Raw genomic sequence first — 16,870 nt, 5'->3', positions numbered from 1 at the left:
TTTAGGGATCTGCCACTCTAGTGAGAACATCAAGAAAGACACAGGCTAAAGGCTCCTGTCTGGAGGCCAAGAGATGCATTGGGCATATGGTCAACCTGAGGGTTCTGAGCCTTTCTTTCCTTGGTGAAAACTAGAAAGTGGAAGAGGTGCCTGGATGCAGACAGAAATGGGAGTCAGAAGCAAGAAGGTCCAGGGGTTACTTTAGGATGTTTCTTTAGGAGGGGGGATGTTTTACACATAGAATGCAAAGACTCTTCAGTTCAGTTCAGTTTAGTCGCTCAGTTGTGTCCTACTCTTTGCAACCCCATGAATTGCAGCACGCCAGGCCTCCCTGTCCATCACCAACTCCCAGAGTTCACTCAAACTCACATCCATCAAGTCGGTGATATCATCCAGCCATCTCATCCTCTGTTGTCCCCTTCTCTTCCTGCCCCCAATCCCTCCCAGCATCAGAGTCTTTTCCAATGAGTCAACTCTTCGCACCAGGTGACCAAATTACTGGAGTTTCAGCTTTAGCATCATTCCTTCCAAAGAAATCTCAGGGCTGATCTCCTTCAGAATGGACTGGGTGGATCTCCTTGCAGTCCAAGGGACTCTCAAGAGTCTTCTCCAACACCACAGTTCAAAAGCATCAATTCTTCGGCGCTCAGCTTTCTTCACAGTCCAACTCTCACATCCATACATGACTACTGGAAAAACCATAGCCTTGACTAGACAAAGTAATGTCTCTGTTTTTGAATATGCTATCTAGGTTGGTCATAACTTTCCTTCCAAAGAGTAAGCGTCTTTTAATTTCACGGCCCCAATCACCATCTGCAGTGATTTTGGAGCCCCAAAAAATAAAGTCTGACACTGTTTCCACTTAGCAACTAGCAAACCATAATATGGGAGTCCAGGGACCCCAGAGTAGGTCAGCCTGGATCCCAGGATGCAGCTGCTGCATCTTAGATGTGTGAGTGTGGACAGCAGAAAAGAAGTGAAGAGAAAAGAGGTGAGGAAGGGAAGCAGAAGCAAGATGAGCCATAGGGATGAGAAGCTGCAGATTCTGGTCCCACCCAACTCTGCCAGCACTCCCACACTTGGGAAACCTACACAGGCCAGAAGGACCCAGGGAAGGAAGGCTGAGGGTGGAGTTCTTACCCCCACTGGGTGGTGGGCTGGTCGGAGAGGTTCCCTCCATCTCCTCAAAGGCTTCCTTGTAGCTGTGCAGATGGGGCTGCATAAGGAGAACAAGGGAGCAAAGCCGTAGTCATAAGCCTGAGGAGGAGTTTCCAGTTACCAGCCTAACCAATCATCCTTTCCAGTAAACACAGAGGTCAGAGGCAGATCCTCGTCACCTGTGGCCCCAGCGACTACTTACAGCCAAGAGAACAGAAAATGGCTGATTGCAAGGCAACTGTCCAGCAGTACCTGCCTTGGAAATATTTCACAACAGGGCCAAAGAGAAGGGACGGAAGGCAGGAGAGAAAAGATGTCCAAAAGCCATTTATGTCCAGAAGGACCCATTAACCTGGGATTTTACCAAATATGGACCACTCACATCAGAATCTTCCAGAATCAGATTCCTGGGTCCCACCCCAAGTCTAACAGGCTAGAATTTTTACAGGGGAACTTGAGAATCTACATTTTTAACAAACTCCCTGGTGATTGTTACGCTCACTAACGTTTAAGATCTACTTCCTAAAACTGCTGAACTGTCTCAAAAATACAAAAATTTTGACACTGAAATTAGATCTATCTCCCAAGTAAACCCTACATCCAGAAAGGGTTCAAAAACAGCCTGTAGGATCTGGCTTGGAGTCTAGAGTCTGTGGTCACCTACATCACACCAGGGTCCTTTACCACTCAAGAAGGGAACCTCAGTCTCCATGTTCATGGAAGAAGTAGGGGAATAAAAGCTATTTAAAGAGGGAAATTGGCTCCTGATTCCACAAACCAAAGAGAAGCCCTAGGCTGAGGATGCAGGGAGGAAAAAAATACTGAGTTTACTGACAGGTCACCATTACTCAGATGACAATCAAGTCCCTCAATAGTTCAGGTGGGCTCTGCTACCCTCTGTGGCCCCAGGACTCACCTCTTTGGGTCGCCCTCCAGGATTGAGAGCGATGGTAAGAGCCAGCTCTGGGGAGACACATTGGACAGGCGAGCGAACCCCAGGGCTACGGGGGGATGTGGGTTCTGGTGACTGGTTCTCATACTGCCCATCGCTGGCAGCCCGCTTCCGGAGAGGTGCTGGGGGCTCTGCAGGCTGCTTCTCCCGAGCCTGCACCCCTGGGAGGAATGGCAGGGCAGAGAGGGCAATGAGCAAAACGTGGGGGGAAAGGATCAATCCGCCTAACTCCCCTAGAGGAGGCAGTGCATCTTAGCTCAGGGGGGCCAAGCTGGAGCTGGACTTGCCTCCCCTCACACCTCCTCCCCTCAGACTCCCTCTGCCCACACCCCAGTTTCTCTGCTGGGTGGGGGAATCTGCTTAGGTTGAGCTGGCCTTCAGCAGGAATCTCTGTTCTGCACAGGGTTGGGGCCCAGAGCACAAAGGACTGATACAAGAAACAGATGTCAACTTCTTCCAAGCCCCGGAGGCAGAGGGCCAGAGCTTCCAGGCAAAGGAGGGAAGGTGGAGGGAGGAAAGACAGTCTCCAAGGCAACTGCATCAACCAACACGCAACACCAGGCCCATGGGGAAGGACTTGGAAAGACTGAATGACGCATCAGCTTGCAAATGGTGCTCCCGAGAAGAAACCCAAGAAATGACTAAGACCTGTCACGATGTCCCAGCCCCAGCTGGCCCCTGGAATACTGCTGGCCTTCTCTGGGGTTCCCCAACCCTCCTCCATTCACTGTCACTCTGAAACCTCCCACCCACTTCCTGTATGCCCACACTTTTCTTGCCCCAAAGATGGCCCAGGTTTCCAGGCTGCCCCAGAGCAGCAGGCAAAGAGCCTGCAGACAAGTGCTCCCTGTGCTTTTGTGTATTTCCCTCCCATTCCCCAGGCCTTAACCTCACCATCCTCCCTTCCCACTCCCTCTTCCCACAGCTGGGCTGCAGCACAAAACCCATTGCCTCATTGAGCTGGCTCCAGAATCCTAGAAAAGTTACTCCCTTGGGGCCCAGAGGCCATGACCCAGCCTGAGGGTGGGCCCTCATCCTCACTACCCTGAAGAAGGAAATTCCAGCCCTGCCTTCGCCACCACCCGAGAGGGCAGGCGAGGTGAAGAGAGGTGCTGGGACTTATCAAAGGTCTCGTGAGACCCTAGCTACACCAGCCTCAGGCCAGCACTTGTGGGCCGACCGACCACCCCATGGCACACGTGCACACGCACACACCAGACGGCCTTAGCAACGAGCCAGCACAGCCAAGCAGAAATCACCCTCCATCAGACTGAATTGTCATCTACCCTTCACAGGGGGGGTCTGCATGGCCCCAAGAATCCCTAGCTCCCGCCTGGCACCGCCATTGAGGCCACTATGAAAAGCACAGGCTGAGAAGCCTACCTACTCGTCATGAACAGCAGGCTGCCAGCTGCCAAGTCTAGGGACGGATGTACACACTCTCACACACACACACAAACACACACACAGTCACTCCAAGACGTGCACTCAGACCAGCCCATAACTAGGAGCCTCGTCTGGAGAGCACTTGCAGATGCAGAAGGTCCCCGGTTGCGGTGGTGTCCTGAGTTTCCACTGCCAGCTCTTCATTCATCAGAGGCAACCTGCCTACCAGCTCAACCAAGAGAAAAAAGAGCCTCGGGTAAAGACTGTAAACCAGACTCACAAACCGCCCTACTTAAAACAAATAAGCCCCTTGCCTCAAAGGACCCTTATTTACAGAAGAGAAAAGTAGGGGTCGCACCGTCCTAACCAGGGGCTGCTATGAAGATCAACCTGAATGGAGACGGGGCACACCTCTGAAGGGCTGGGCAGGGCCCACTCAGGGACCCTGGGGCAACCCCAGGCTCTCAGCCCTCAGAGAATCGGTTGGGGCGGGGTCCCCTACCCTCTCTCACACTTCCCCCACCTCCACCAAGCTCCCTTCCCCGTCGAGCCTCCCCGAGCGGCTTGGTCCAGAGCTGCCACTAGTTTCACTCCTGGCAAAAACATTAGAGAGAAACAGACGTAGCCATTGATTTTCTGATAATAATTGTGACAAAGGAGGCACATTCGGAAAAGGCTCCCGGGGCTTTGGAACTAAGTTCAGCCCCAAGGTTAAAAGAAACGCATTAGGGCTGCACTGAGTTCCGGCTCGCCCAGCCCCACTGCCTCCCTCAGCCAGAGCCCATGTCTTTGCAAGGGGCAGCTGATGTCCTTGTTTGGGGATCCGATGTCTGCCCTTGAAAAACAGGTCTGCTTTAACTCAGGGCCCTGACTCTCCTGGAGGGACACAGAACATTCTCCTGAATGCACTCAGAACATGAGCTCCATGTTCAAGGGCTGCAGAGGGTTGCAGTGGCCCAGAGAGGAGGCTAGACCATTGTGGGGAGGGGAAGCTTCCAGGCTGTGGAGGGTGTGAGGTCTAGCCCAAGGCGGTCAGACACTTGAGAGCAATCCCACCTCTTCTTCAAGCCCCCTCTCCACCACCACCAGAGTGGGACCAGCTCTGTCCGGAGGCAAGGGGATGGACAGGCTGCCATCCAAAGCATAGGGTCCTGCAGGGCACAGCCCCCCTCTGCAGAAGAGGGAAGCCCCGCATTCCACTCCCACGGGGACAGACCCTCTCCCGCGGAGTGCCCCCCGCAGCCCCAGTGGCCAGCCCCGGGGCCTCTCGCATTCTCTGAACACAGTGTGCCACTGTTGTCCGCCTTGGCAGGCCCAGATCTGCCCCTCGAGTGCCAGGAGAGCCATATTCCCTCTCTCTTGTCCCTCTCTACAGGAGGGGAGACGGGCCATGGCAGAGGGGAGAGAGAAGGGAGAGAAGAGAGCCCCATTGTTCCTCAGCCAAGTTGGGACGTCTGGACACAAGCTGACAGCCTGTGTCAGAGGGAGAACACCCCTCCCTCACGTCCCAGAGACTGACGGATAATAAAAATAGCCCCACTCTCTCCCACCAGCCTCCTCTCCGCCCAGCACATCCCCCCACCCCCACCCCAGGACTTTCTCAGTCTCCTGGCCCCGCCCCCGCTCTCAGGGCCTCTGTCTACGTGCCCCACTCCCTGCATACACATAGGCATGTGCGCACACACAGACACACACACACACACACACACACGTGGGCACACACAGCCTGAGCCTGACAGGAACAGCAGTGGGTCACAGTCATGCTCAGAACCTCCACAGTCAGCCCTCCCTCAGCAGGAGACCAGGGACCAGAGAAAGTTTATGAAGAAAGTAGGGGGAAGACAGGCAGCCCAGGGACTCTGCAAAGTCTTCCCAGCAAAGCTGATGAGTCCAGCCTTCTAAGCCCAGCAGCACAAAGGAGCAGCCAGAAAGCGGCCTTTAGAATAGTGACCGGCTACACAAGAAGCCATGTGTTGTCCTTCAAGGGCTGCTCACACACTCTGGGCATCACGCCTTCCCCACTTCCTGGAGGACAGCGGTCACCTCAGCCCGGGGCCTCCACATTGGCCACCAGACCTGAAGAGCAGGGCACAGGGCGCTGGAGCAGCTCAATCTCCCGGGGCCCTCACTTGCTCCCCCAGGATGGTGCTGTGCTTAGGGGACAGCCGGCTCCAAGGCTCCCCTAAAGTGGCCTGGACCTGAGGTCAAGAATCTCCTTCATCTCACACACACACACACACAGTTCTAGAGGCTGTCGCCCTAACACACATCAATACACCTGGTTCACAGATACAGCATGGCTGCCCACCACCCCGGCGTCCGTGGACAAATGTCCTTGTGCCAGGCTTCGTCACATGCCTCCTCTACAACCCCCCAACTGGCCGCTTCCACCCTCACAGACCCAGCTCTTCTCTCCAGCCTTCCATTTTCCAAAAGACTGGATTCCTCAGCTCCAGGTGGCAGGGCTGGGTGTCCGACTGCTTGCCTGGGGCTCCGGAAGCGAGGGGATCCGGGAGGCCACCTGCTGGGGCCAGGGCACCAGAAAGCCACACGGCAATCACACTAGCTAACAGCCCCAGGGCAAGCCATGCCAGCTCCCCTCAGGACAGGCCCACCCCCAGAACTCCCCCAAACCCCAGGCCCAGCTGGACACTGCACTCCCCACCACTGGGCCAAGAAGAAGGTGGAGGGACAGAAGAGGAAGCGGACAGGGAGCCTTTCTGCTAGAGCCATCTCCCTGTTGTCCATGGACTGGGAGAAGGAGGGCCCTGAAAGCACCAGATATTGCCACTGGGAGTCAACAGCTCCCTTCACCTCCTAAGCCTTTTCCCAGAGCTGCTTAAGGCCACGGCATGGGATAAACCCGTGCACACCATCATCTCCCTGACCTGGGCTTCTGGCTTCCAAGGAGCTGGGATAGAATGAGGGGATTCCCTCCCCAGAACTAAAAACCCCAGCTGGGATGGAGGATGCCAGTGGACCACATCATTCTCAAATAGAGCAGTGTGACTCTGGATAGAAGGGCCACCATATTGGAGTACATCAAGTCACCAAGCTAAAGGCACATGGCCAGGCTACAGTCCTCCATTTGTCATGCTGGGAGACTGAGCTCTGAGCAATTCAGAGACTTGCCCGGGAGTGTCACAGAGGTGGTAACAGGCAGAGCCAGGACCACACCCGGGGCTTCTGACTCTTGCCCATGGGTCCTGGGGTCAGAGATTCAGGATGAGTCAGAGGGGGGTGCCCTGCCCCATCGAGTGCTGTACTCCAGAATGGACAGAGCAGCAGGTGCCGGGGCACCACTCTGTGTCTTGTGCCCGCTGGTCCATACTGAGCATGGCCTGGCTCCTGCAGAGGCTCTGGCCAGGACAGCCTGGGTGATCTAAGAGCCAAGGCGGCTGGAGAGCTGGGCTGTCCCGAACCCTCACTGAGCACCCTTGTTGCAAAGACCTGCATGCCCACAAGGAGCCTGAAAGTTGGTCCAGTCACCCCAGACCCTGTTCCCAGCAGGGAAGGCCAAGGCTGGAAGCATCAGGCCGTGTCCATGCAGAAGTGGGAGCACTCACTCATGCAGAGAGAAGGGAGGGAGAAGGGAGCAAGGACAGAGGAGGGAGGCAGTGAGAAAAAAAGCGGAGGCAAAGAGAAGAAAGAGATGGAAAGGAGAGAACAGAAGAGGGAAAGGAGGGAAAATGAGGAGGAGATGGGAAATGAGGAGGTGGAAGAAAGTAGGCAAAGTCTGGAAGGGAAGAGAGAGAAAATGGGAGTTAGGGTGAGTCATAAAAGGAGGGGAGAGGGAGAGGAACCAACCAGAGAGAGAGGAAGATCGGAGCCGGTGGAGAGGAGGGTGCCAGGAGCTGACTCTCCGCCCAGTGCCCTGCAGCCTGGCATTGTACGCTGCCCACCCCCACCCCGGGGAGCCGGCAGTGGGGAGGCAAGCAGCGTGGGGTGAGGTGGGGAACAAGGGAGGCGGGGAGAGGAGGACACCAGGCAAGGAAGGAAACACGCCCGCGGCACAGGGGACAGATGGACACGGAACACACGAAGAACGCCAGGGACGAGGCATTTAACAAGACAAAAACAAAACAAAAACAAAGAAAAAAATCAATATTAGTTGGTGTTCTGAGTCTAGAATCTGGCCACACACTTGAGGAAGGTAGGCAGGATGTCAGACAAGAAGAGAGGGTGGATCTGGGGTCTCACTTCTCCAAAGGACAGGTGGACGTTCTGCAGTCCAGTAGGACACCACTCACCTCTCTCTTTCCTAACCCCAGCGTGGAGCAGGAAGGTGCCAGCCTGGGACCAGGAGATTTCAATCCTTTGGCTCCACATCTCATCCACCCTCATGGTCAGCACGTCCTCGTTCCAGGACCTCTCTCCTCTCATGGTCATCTCCCACCCCCTGGATTCATCAGTGACCCTGCCAGTCTCAGTCCAAGAGTCATCTCCCCAGGCATCAGGGCATTCCTTGGCCTTTTATTCTTCCATCACACCCTCCTTAGTAATCCTCTTCCATGGGAGCCACTTAGGAACCACTTCAACTCCTGCCCCAAACTGCTGGGCACCGCTGAAAAGTCCTTAAGATGAGCCTGCCTGGATGCACTGTAAGGACCTGGTATGTCTTTTTCTTCAACCCAGCTGACTCCAATACATCTCACACCCCAGGGGCTGCACAGTGGCCAGTATCACTTCTTTCTGGCTTCCAGAGAGCCATACCTTTTGAGTTTTCTCTACTTCGAAAGCTGCTCCATATCAGTTTGTTTGTTTGTTTTTACTGGTTCCTCCTCATGTCTCAATGCTCCAGAACTCAATCCTAGAACCTCCCCTCTGTCTGTGCTCACCCCTTGGTAAGATCATGCAGTTTCTTACTTCACATGACATCACAGACTGATATCTCCCACATTCCTAAGCTCCAGTCTCTCCCCCATAAACTCCTGACTCATACATCCAACTGTCTTAAACAGTTCATGGGCATCTCAAACGTAACGTGGCCAAAATCACACTTCTGATATCACCTCTAAGACTGCTCTTCCCACATTCTTCTCCATCTGAAAGAAGAGCCACTCCATCCTTTAGTTGCTCAAGCCAGAAACCTTGACTTTTCCTTCTCTCAGGAAGCTTTGCACTTGCTATTTCCTCTGGCACATTCCCTCCCTACCCAACAAGGTTTCTCCCTGATCATCCAACTACCCCACCACCACCCTTTACCCTTCACTGGCACTTCACTGCTTTATCTCTATGGCACTTATCATCCATCTGACAAATTACATGTGTATTTGCTTATTGGTTTATTGTCCATTTCTACCTCTTAAAAAAAAAATCTTTATCTTTTTTGTTTACCACCATTTCTCCAGAGCCTACCTAGGCTAACATGTAGCACAGACAAGGAGCACTTGTTGAGTGAATGACAGAATGGGCCTTGATCTTGTCTCCTTTTCCCATGATGAAATATAAAAACTGAGTCTTAATTCAGGCTCTCAAAAGTTGACACCAATATTTGACTATATGTGTATCCATTCTCTATTCTTATTTCATGAAGAGGTAACTTACCTCCTCAGCTCAGATGTGTGCTCAATTGTATCTGACTCTTTTCAATCCCATGGGCTGTAGCCCACCAGGCTCCTCTGTCCACGGAATTCTCCAGGCAAGAATACTGGAGTGAGTTGCCATTTCCTACTCCAGAGGATCTTCCTGACCCAGAGAGCGAACCCGCATCTCTTGCATCTCCTGCACTGGCACGCGGATTCTTTACCAATTGTGCCACCTGGGAAACCCCTACCTTACCGCCTGGTTGAGCCTAAATTATCTACCCAGGTATCTACTCCTAAGCCTCAGTTCAGTTCAGTTCAGTTCAGTCGCTCAGTCGTGTCCGACTCTTTGCGACCCCATGAATCACAGCACACCAGGCCTCCCTGTCCATCACCAACTCCCGGAGTTCACCCAGACTCACGTCCATTGAGCAGTGATGCCATCCAGCTATCTCATCCTCTGTTGTCCCCTTGTCCTCCTGCCCCCAATCCCTCCCAGTATCAGAGTCTTTTCCAATGAGTCAACTCTTCCCATGAGGTGGCCAAAGTACTGGAGTTTCAGCTTTAGATCATTCCTTCCAAAGACATCCCAGGGCTGATCTCCTTCAGAATGGACTGGTTGGATCTCCTTGCAGTCCAAGGGACTCTCAAGAGTCTTCTCCAACACCACAGTTCAAAAGCATCAATTCTTCAGGGCTCAGCTTTCTTCACAGTCCAATTCTCACATCCATACATGACCACAGGAAAAACCATAGCCTTGACTAGATGAACCTTTGTTGGCAAAGTAATATCTCTGCTTTTGAATATGCTATCTAGGTTGGTCATAACTTTCCTTCCAAGGAGTAAGCATCTTTTAATTTCATGGCTGCAGTCACCATCTGCAGTGATTTTGGAGCCCCCCAAAATAAAGTCTGACACTGTTTCTACTGTTTCCCCATCTATTTCCCATGAAGTGATGGGACCAAACGCCATGATCTTAGTTTTCTGAATGTTGAGCTTTAAGCCAACTTTTTCACTCTCCACTTTCACTTTCATCAAGAGGCTTTTGAGTTCCTCTTCACTTTCTGCCATAAGGGTGGTATCATCTGCATATCTGAGGTTATTGAGATTTCTCCCGGCAATCTTGATTCCAGCTTGTGTTTCTTCCAGTCCAGCGTTTCTCATGATGTACTCTGCATACAAGTTAAATAAGCAAGGTGACAATATACAGCCTTGATGTACTCCTTTTCCTATTTGGAACCAGTCTGTTGTTCCATGTCCAGTTCTAACTATTGCTTCCTGACCTGCATACAGATTTCTCAAGAGGCAGATCAGGTGGTCTGGTATTCCCATCTCTTTCAGAATTTTCCACAGTTTGTGATCCACACAGTCAAAGGCTTTGGCATAGTCAATAAAGCAGAAATAGATGTTTTTCTGGAACTCTCTTGCTTTTTCCATGATCCAGCAGATGTTGGCAATTTGATCCCTGGTTTCTCTGCCTTTTCTAAAACCAGCTTGAACATCAGGAAGTTCATGGTTCACGTAAAGAGACCTGCTCTATCAGTTTCTTTCTCACTCGCTTATATCTTTCTCTTCTCACTCTTCCCCCGTATTCAACCTCTCTCTCTTCCACCTCTAAAAACTCTCATGGCTCCTATATTCACACAAAGAAGCTCTCAGTATCTTGCTACCCTCTTTAGCTACCACCCTCTTCCCTTTTATCACAAAACCATTCAAAAGAATAGATGATGTACTGTCTGCACTCTCTCATCTCTCACTCCTCAATCCCTCAGTCTGGCTTCCGTCATCACCACTCTACTGAAAATACGCCTTTGAAACCCCTGAGGCCACCTAACTGGCAAGCCCAGTGAGTTTTCCCGAGTCTTCCTCTTCGTGATTGCTCCACAGTGACGTTGTTAACCTCCTGGGAACCCTTTACGATTCTGACTTCTATGATGACCCACTGTCTCAGTGTCTTCTCCCTGCCCGGAACATTCGTTCTCAAGGCCCTGCATGGCTTCCATTCCCTCACAGCCATTTCATTCTAAGTTCTTTTCTCTCCATGCCTTCTGATATAGAGAGATTTCATCCATGCCCAAAGCGTTAACCTTCATCTTTGCGAGGAGGACTCCCAAATCTATAGCTCTTTCCACTCTTTCAGGTCCAATTCCAGATGTCCAATTGCCTTCCATACATCTCTATCTGGAGCCTCCACTGTCACTCAAATTCAACATAAGTAACACTGAGATCTTCATCTTACACCAAACTGCTCCTCCTCCTAACTTCTGGCTTGTTAACGGAACAAACATTCTGTTTCTATTTATGGAGCCTCAGAATTATCTTTGATATCTCCCTCCTCTTCACTTACTACACCCAATCAACTTGTAGATGTGTTGGTTCTCATCCCACTACAGCATCCCTGCCCTCAGCTCTTCTTTTTCATTTCCATGGCCAGCACCCTAATTCAGTCCCCATCACCTAGGTTAGCCAATAAGCTCCTAGCATCTCCCAGCTCAAAGTCTCTCCCCTTTTGTATCCTTCCTCCCCAGACCCACCAGATACATCTTCCTAAACTACAGCTCTGACCATGGCATCCTTTCCTAAAACACAGTAATGGCTTCCTTCACTTCCACTAGCTAAGATTCAAGCTTCTCTGTCTGACATTTAAAACCAACCAGACGCAAGCCCCAGGCTCCTTTCTTGACTCTCTACTACACAGCCTATCTGCTTTCAATCCACTCCATTCTTCAAATACATCCTATGACTTCCTAGCTTCATTATGAGCCTTCCTTTTCCAATAATCTCATGCATTTCAAACTCCTATCTTCCAAGGCTCTGTTTAAAATATATACTCAACACAGAGCCTCCCCAGTCTCTCTACCTGATAGTGATCTTTCTTTTTTCTTCAGTCCCACAGAACTTTTCTTCATATTTCTCTTATTGCAAATAACTTCATTTTAAAGGTCTAGTTCTTTTTCCCCGTACTAAACTCTAGACTCCTTAAGGATAAGATCCACATTTGATTTCCAACATGCATTGAAACCTCTACCTTTAGAGACACCTGAGATCAGTGCAGACACAGAATCGGGATCATATGAAAACTTGATTGGACTCAACAACTCTGACTCTTATTTCTTTTTCGTGTCTTATTGCACTGGCTAGGATAGCCAATACAATGTTAAATGATAGCCGTGATAACAATCATCTTTCTTTTATCCCTGGTGTAATGGGAATGCTTCTAATGTTTCACAAGAAAGTGTGATATGTGCTTCAGGCTCCTGGTATCTACTCTTTATCAAGTTAAGAAAACTACTCTGACATTCTCTGAGAGCTAAGCTGAAACAAGACATAAGTAGTAGTTGGATCACAGTGGCATGAATTGAAGTACAGAGGACAGCCAAGGAGGAACAGGCAGACCTGAGGGTGAACGGCCAGAAGAAACTAGATCATATTCATGACCATATAGAGGTTCTGCTCGGATCTGAGCTTCCTAGGTTACTCATGTGGAAGCTTATACTCCAGCTCCTTGCAGAAGAATAAAGAATGAGAAGAAAGAGGTAGTGCTGAAAGTCTATCCTTTGGCTCCAAGACTGTTTTACAAATTAATCCTGCTGGTGCATCTTTATCTACAACAAGCACTGCAGATATCCTGAAGGGCTACTGAAGAAGTTGTGCAAGCAAGATCTGCTGACATAAGAAATACTGGTCATGAGAGGGCATGGACCAAAGAGACCTTCTGAAGCCCTAGGGACCAAATGTAACTGTCCCTTCTATACATTCTTAGCCCTTCTCCTGATGGAGTCACTCAGAGTTGGTGGAGATGACAGTAGGGTTGGGGGACACAGATACTGTGCCAATAATATCCCTCCATCCCTATGACTTCTTGGCAGCCAAAAGCTGAGCAGCTACAGGATATGGAGGCTGAGAGGCAAGACCTCAGAAACTTGTAGGAGAGAAAAGGCTGAGCGGAGAGCCACTTTAAGATGGACATCCTTCTGGGACCACTAAAGTATGGCTTCCTCTTGAGCTACACGGAAGGGTTCTGGGAGGGGGAGGAAACTCATCCTACTCACTTTAGATACTTCATACTTCTCTTCTTCTCTTATTATAAATAACTTCATTTTAAAGTTCTAGTTCTTTTTTCGCCTTACGAAACTCTAGACTCTTTAAGGATAAGATCCACATCTGATTTCCAAAACCCATTGAAATTTGTACCTCTAGAGACACCTAAGACCAGTCCAGTCACAGAATCAGGGTAAATTTCTTTGGATACTGCCCATCATTAGATTGGTGTGTCACTATTCCTCAGGCCACCACTCCAACTCTGTAAAATATTGAGAGAGCCCATTCCTTTCCCTTCAACAAAACCAGGAATAAAATGGTTTCTACTGACAAGCCAAGTATTCCTTATCTTAGTGGCCCGGATGTGGACAAAAATAGAAGATGGCGGTCCCTTGGGGACCACCCCAAGGAGCATTTTGCCCCTCAGGTTATAGAGCTACTCATCTTATCCTTTGACCCTTGGGTAAAGCTGATGATATGTTGCTAGACCAGATCTCCAGGGAAGGTGAAGCCCTTGACTGCCGATTTCCATAGTGTGAATACTGCCATTATGACCAATTTCAAGTTACCCATAGTTGAACGGGAGGCTGTGTTCTGCTCCGAAGTATAGAAGCAGGGCATCCATGTTCCCCACACCAGATCCTGGACTCAGCCCAAAAGCCAACTGGCCTGGCCCCAGCTCCCTCCCTAAACCAACTGTCCATCCCCAAGAAGGGCGTCTCCCTCCTTGCAGCTGGCATGGTGACTCAGCTTCCCCTAAATTTAGGAAAAGGGACAGAAGGCAGACTCAGCTGCCCAGGCTCGTCTTCTGACCTCCTACCACCCTGTCATCTGAGGGGCTTGGCCCAAGGTCCCCCTCACCCCAGGCTCTGGTCCACCCCCGCCTGGGCTTCACCCCTACCATAAAGCCGGCTCATAGGATTTCCGACCCAGTTTAGCTATCCCCCTGGAATGGTTATAGGCTTCGGACAAAGTGAAGGTAGGTCCTTCCTGTTCCTTGCAACATGGCCTGGACACTCTGCCATTTCTTGCCTTTATCTCCCCAGTAAACCTGTCTGGTTGCCCCACTCTGTCTCCTCTCTCCAGAAAGATAAGTCCATTCTCTGGTAGAGAAGGTTGATCAGTGTCTCAGGAGTTTTCAATCTAGTGAGAGATCTGTTTCTCAGTGCCTGCTTCCCATACAGAGCTGGTCCTAAAGCAAGGACTAGCAGGATAGCTGAACAAGAAGGGGGATCTTGGCCTCCCTGGAGACATAAATATCCTGAGAGGACCCACTAGGGTTAAACACTCAGATAGAGTCCAAGGGCTTTGGGGCACCCTTTCAAACATTGTTATGCCTCTGGGAGGGCCAAAAAAGGAACTGGAGTCCACAGAGGCCTCCCTTCAACCTTCTCCACTACAGGCAGCTACAGAGAGCATATCATCTCTGCCTAGAAAAATCTGTACTCAGTCCGAGAGTCACCACCTCCAGGAAGCTTTCCCTGATTGTCCTAGGTGGTAAGCCTTCCTTTCCCAGGCTCTGGGGCTTTGGTCCCCATCTCTGTTGTAGCACACACTGCACTCTGTTAGAATAATCTGTCTGTGTACCTCTTTCCTCACTAGATTGAAAACTCCTGAGACACTGATCTTTGAACCACAAGGCCTGGCTTGGAGTCTAACAGGCACAGAATGCAGGAAGGGATGGGTGGCACGTAGGTTCCTAAAAGCCTCTTCCCCAGGCCAAAATGGCACTCACTGAGGCATGATGGCTGTGCCTCCCCCTAGCAAAGCCAACCAAGACCAAAGAGGGAAAGTGTAGAGGGAATAAAGAGGGGACATCCAGCACTCACAGCCCCTGAGACTCTTACCTGCCACCCGGTGGGCCACCAGCCCTTCCAAGTTCAATGGTTCCTCCTCTGGAGTTCGGGATGGGTCTGAAGTCACCTCCTTTGGTGGAAGCTGAGGCTGAGTGGTGAGGCCAGGGAGAGAGGCTGGGGGCTGCTGAGGCCCCACAGAGCTCTGGGTGGTTGGAAGGAAGGAAGACGAGGAGGAGGTGGCCGGGCTCTTTGGATGGTAACTCTGGTTGGGCCCAGTTGGACATGGCTGATAATCATAAGGTGAGTAAGGCCTGCCAGTGGGAACAGACTCCAGGGGGGCCCGGGGGGCTGGCTCAGGGGTTCCCAAGGAATGCCCACTGGTGATGTAGCCAGATCTGGACTGGGTCAGTGGGTGGGACTGGCAAGAGGAGCCAGAGAAGGGCTGGGAAGAGAGCGGAGAAGCCCCTGGCCAGGCCCCAGGCACGCTCTGGGACTTGTGTAGGGGGGCGCCCGCCGTGGCTGGTTCCAAATCGAGCATCAGCATATTGAGGGCTTCGATGGACTGCTCGATCTCCTGCTGGGAGGCTGCGCGCGGGAACTCAGGGAGGCCAGACATGGGGGGCTCTGCTAGTGGCTGGGGGCTGGGCCTGCTGAGCCCAAGGCTCTCCAAGTGGGCTCTTTCCTGTTGGCGAGGAGGTGGGCGAGGCTGCTGCTGCTGCTGCTGCTGCTGCTGCTGTTGCTGCTGCTGCCAGGAATTCAGACCCCTCTGCACAGCCTCCCGGCTGCTCCCACCACGGGCTGGAGCTGGGGGCAGCTGGGGCTCCGTTTCAGGAAAGGATTGAGAGCGAAACATACCGTTGGGGTCATGGCCATAGTGGGAGGTGGTCGCTGACTGTGGCCAGGCTGGGTGGGGTCCCTCCCGCTGGTAGCCAGCTAAACCCTCCTGTGCGGAGTAGGAGGGTCTCATGGGGGCTGTGTGGCCAGCCTGGGCAGGCACTGCCCGGCTGGCAGACTCATAGGGGTAGCCCCCACCATTGACCATAGGTTCCATGGGGTAGGGCTTGTCCAGACCGTTGGTCAGCGGGGAGAGGGCCTCCGGGTAGCCACCCTCACTGGTGTTGGTGACTCCATCCAGGGAGGACAGGGTGCCCATGCTGCCCACGCTGTGCCCATCCTGGTTGGGCAGCTCATCGTCCAGGATGTCTGTCTCCCGCTCGGACGCTAAGGCCCCACCGTTGACGTGAACCTGGGCCGGGACGATGTGGCGGCCAGAGGAAGGGGCAGCAGGGCCTCCCACTGGGCGGGACCGGAGATGCTGAGGGTGGTACATGGCGCCTTGCTTCTCCCGCTCCAAGCCAAAGCCACTGAGCAGGCGGTCCAGCTCACGCTTCTCCTCGGGACTCAGGGCAGCAGGGGCACTGGCAGGGCCAGGGGCAGGCTCATCGGTCTTGTCTGTCTTGGTGGAGGCTGTGGAGTTGCCCGAGTCACTGCTCACGGAGAGGGTGTGCTCCACGTGATTGGGGGTGGCTGACAGCACGGGCCGCGTGGCGTTGACAGCCCCAGTGCTGCCGTGCAAGGAGTCCTTCTTCTTCACCTTGGCATACAGGCTCCCGTCCAGGGGTCCCTGGGTATGGCCCACAACCTCTACAAAACCAGAGGAGAGACAGAGAGCAGACATCAGTGGGAGGTGGGACATCCTCCATTCTCCCAAGGAAAGCATCTGAGAGCTTCCCTTCCCTGGACCCCCAAAGGGAATTTGCTGAGAGCAGAACATACCACTGGGGTCATGGCCATAGTGGGAGGTGGTCGCTGACTGCGGCCAGGCTGGGTTGGGTCCCTCCCACCGGTAGCCGCTAAACCCTCCTGTGCGGAGTAGGAGGGTCACATGAGGGCTGTGTGGCCAGCCTGGGCAGGCACCGCCAGCCAGGCTGGCAGACTCGTAGGGGTAGCCCCCACCATGTACCACCTTCAGCATCTCCAAAGGGAATCCTCTCAACCCCCAGAGATAGAGC

At 52.3% G+C, this 16,870-nt stretch overlaps 1 protein-coding gene across 12 annotated transcripts in view; it reads right to left on the bottom strand.

Moving 5' to 3' along the window:
• The window catches only part of TNS1 (tensin 1), a 216,245-nt gene that overhangs the window by 34,876 nt on the left and 164,499 nt on the right, over positions 1–16,870 (bottom strand). For 5 of the 12 annotated variants that reach the window (XM_070386865.1, XM_070386851.1, XM_070386857.1 and 2 more), the window contains 4 exons: positions 14,910–16,502; positions 7,304–7,390; positions 2,075–2,271; positions 1,141–1,216 (listed from right to left, as the gene is read on the bottom strand). In XM_070386865.1, coding sequence (XP_070242966.1) covers positions 1,141–1,216; positions 2,075–2,271; positions 7,304–7,390; positions 14,910–16,502 — 1,953 coding nt within the window. The remainder of the gene's footprint in view (positions 1–1,140; positions 1,217–2,074; positions 2,272–7,303; positions 7,391–14,909; positions 16,503–16,870) is intronic. The other 7 variants (XM_070386883.1, XM_070386878.1, XM_070386887.1 and 4 more) reach the window with 2 other exon arrangements.

Source organism: Bos mutus, chromosome 2 (genome assembly GCF_027580195.1).
Source record: "Bos mutus isolate GX-2022 chromosome 2, NWIPB_WYAK_1.1, whole genome shotgun sequence".
Classification (NCBI taxonomy): Eukaryota; Metazoa; Chordata; class Mammalia; order Artiodactyla; family Bovidae; genus Bos; species Bos mutus.
This window is presented reverse-complemented; position numbering and strand designations above follow the sequence as displayed.